Source organism: Formica exsecta, unplaced genomic scaffold, assembly GCF_003651465.1.
Source record: "Formica exsecta isolate Colony F162 unplaced genomic scaffold, ASM365146v1 scaffold44, whole genome shotgun sequence".
Lineage (NCBI taxonomy): Eukaryota > Metazoa > Arthropoda > Insecta > Hymenoptera > Formicidae > Formica > Formica exsecta.
This window is the reverse complement of record NW_021851634.1, coordinates 164066-167362: the sequence shown is the minus strand read 5'-3', so window position 1 is coordinate 167362 and position 3297 is coordinate 164066. Positions and strand designations below refer to the sequence as shown.

Sequence of the window (3297 nt, the reverse complement as noted above, 5' to 3'; positions counted from 1 at the left end):
ACAATTATTTGTTTTTTTTACACTAATTGATTTGTCTCATTATTTTGTACATAAAAGCATTACGGTAAGATTATCGAAAACTAAATATTTTACGAGATATTTTATTTTTTATATCAAAATATGTCAAATTAAAATATAAAATAACTCAAAAAGTACTTAATGAATTTAGTGTGTTATAATACACTAAATTATTATTTTTATTTATTATAATTTTATTTAAACTGTTTGCTATATTTAAACAGGTACTTCATACTTCATTTAAACAGATTAAGCAAGTTCCAAATCATCTTTATTATATTTTTTCTTATAAAAATTTCGACACTTTGAACATCCTCGCATATGTATGTTTATATTGATTATAAAATATTAAACAAAAAATTTTTTTTCCTAAGGCTAGAGTAGGTCTAGTCACTTCCAGTATTTTTTTATCGCGCGCGCCAACATGCTCGGTCGCCACTCAAAATATGTATTTTCCGTTTGTATGGGAAAATAAATAATATTTGTCGCCGACGCAATTCTCCCGCGCGATTGCGCGTCGCGACGGCCGCGAAATATTTATCGAAAAATATTGGCCGGAAAATATCTATAGGATCCACGCTCATACATACGCTTGTTACACACACATATATATATATATATATATATATCGGATAATTTAGAAGGAGAGGTCCATATTTCTAAAAGATGATAGTGCTGGCCACTATATGAGAATAAAAGATTATATAAACAAGATTTTAATTTATTTTCCGAGAAAAAGCTATTTGAATGTGATACACGTATGCAAATCTGCCTCTGTCTCTCTTCTCATGTTTACGTTGACGCAACTCTAATAGAGTATAGTGCAATTTAAACCATCATTATTTGATTGTCGTAAATGACGTTGTCCGAAGGATATATATATTAGAGTAAAATGCCTAAGGGTCAAACATGAGCAATACATAGCAATGCAGCATCTGAGATTCAAGTGTGCGATAGGATTTTTGAATATTAATTAATTAATTAAATATATTATTAATTGATTATTTGTTATTAAACATACCGCAATATCAGAAGCAGCAAGTAACTTGTTATTCCTTATTTCTACTCACGATATTTTTGTATTCAGCTGTCAAACAGCTCTATCTCGGATTATTCAGAATCGAATATTCATGTTCGTATGAACTTTGTTAACAATGACCGACTATCATCGTAAATATCTTTCCTCCTGAATCGTACGTATATCTTCCTCTCGTACGTACTGATGGCATACTGATTACGACGAGACCACTTCGCACGTAAACGTGACATCATCGGCAGGCTCTCGTTGGATTTCCTCTCCTGCCGCTCGTTCATATCGGAAAACTTTCTTCGCGAACACGTTTCCCCAAACGGAAATGAATAATAGCCACGTCTCACGGAAGAGAAAAGATGATGAAAAGAAAGAAATGACGAACGTCGTCTCGACGCGCGATGTCGTCGCTCGCCCATTAACGCGAGCACTCTGCACATGCGATATGTCGTACGTTATGTTATCATCGACGGCGGCGATTTAGTACGCATGTGCAGATGTGACGCTCGAAATCGCATTCATGATGATACGCGAGAACGTAGAGGACGTATAATAGGCCTGTCAATCGCGATCGATCGGTCGTTTCGTAAAAAATATGGTGATCGATGTGTATCTATCGATCAAACTTTAGTAAAGATTGGGCAGACCTGATATACATATATATATATAGTGATCCGATATCCTAAATTTAACGAATGAAATTTTTCACGATTTATAATAATTTAAAATCATTTCTTCTTGTGAAGAAAAAATTGGCGATATTAATCGCGATATAATTCTCTCCGACTCCATAAATTTTCCATTTGCAGAATTCTGCAGCACTTTATTTATATACAGGGTGTCCTAGACCACCCGTACACCCCTTTTCTTTCAAAAACTAAGCATTTTAGAGAAAAACGTTTTGAACAAAAATTGTATGGTTTTAAGGGGAACATAAAATGGTGTCATTGGTTTGACCTTGGATGGCATCGTTAAGATCAATTAAAGGACACTTTTAATTTCTTAAATGGAACCGCCTATTTGTTTGATCTTGGATGGCATCGTTAAGGTCAAGTCAAGGACACCTTTAATTTCTTAAGTGGGAATCCCTATTTTTATTGCATATTCTTATAGCTTATCCCGAGAGCTTTCCAAAACACTATAATAAAGTATTTTTTTATTAAGTACTTTTTGAGTTATTTTATATTTTAATCTGACATATTAGATGCGGATTTTAGATGCCCCCACAAGTAATAATCGAGTGGATTTACAAATTAACAAGACCTTAAGTCCTTTAAATCTTGTACATAAACAGCAAACCGATATCCAAGTATGCTATCTTAACTCTATTGGAAAATAAAACATGCTATAATTTGAAAACAAGGTCATATCGGACATATGTTTATGTGAACTTTTTCTCTTATTTTTATGTCCTGAATCTCTCATTGCAATACTTCCCACTTTTTAAGATACATCCTGTATATATATATATATTAGCAGAATATACACATTACGCAGAACATAGGCTGATATCGAATTTGACCGATTTTAATGCAGCTGATCATAAATATTGTGTTACATTCGGGAATATTGAATTGTGCGGATAATATTAATAACATAGTGTCAACCGATGGAGCGAACAATGTTTTAGTTAATTACCTAAATGATGATTAAATTATGCATTACTACGTCCCAGCATATGTATCTATAATTTTATTAAGTTGTATCATTGATGCTATATTATGTATCTATATATCAATTTGTTTTGCTACGATGCCATCCAAGGTCAAACCAATGACACCATTTTATGTTCCCCTTAAAACCATACAATTTTTATACAAAACGTTTTTCTCTAAAATGCTTAGTTTTTGGAAGAAAAGGGGTATACGGGTGGTCTAGGACACCCTGTATATACAGGGTGAGGCATCTAAGACAGGCCACCCGAATAACTTCCACAGTTTTAAAGATAGGAAAAAATGTTTGAAATAAAAGTTGTATGGTATCTAGGGGGAAATCTTGTGGAAGTAAACATTTTCTTTTAGGTGGAGGCGCTTAGGAGATTTGAAGGTCATCTTCATTTTTTTAAACGGAATCCCCTATTTCTTATTACATATTCTTGTACCTTACCTCAAGAGCTTTCCAAAACACTATAATAAAGTATTTTTTTATTAAGTACTTTTTGAGTTATTTTATATTTTAATCTGACATATTTTAATATAAAAAATAAAATATCCCGTAAAATATTTAGTTTTCGATAATCTTACCGTAAT

At 32.7% G+C, this 3297-nt stretch overlaps 1 protein-coding gene across 2 annotated transcripts in view; it reads right to left on the bottom strand.

Annotated features, from left to right (window-relative positions):
• LOC115240508 (phospholipid phosphatase 1-like) overlaps nucleotides 1-3297 on the bottom strand; it is a 42693-nt gene that overhangs the window by 5330 nt on the left and 34066 nt on the right. The window contains exon 1 of one of the 2 annotated variants that reach the window (XM_029815701.1): nucleotides 1239-1894. The exons of the other annotated variant lie outside the window; for it this stretch is intronic. Within the exon in view, the coding sequence (XP_029671561.1) occupies nucleotides 1239-1488 (250 nt within the window). The 5' untranslated portion in view covers nucleotides 1489-1894. Of the gene's footprint in view, nucleotides 1-1238; nucleotides 1895-3297 lie in introns of those variants that run through there. 2 annotated transcript variants of the gene reach the window in all.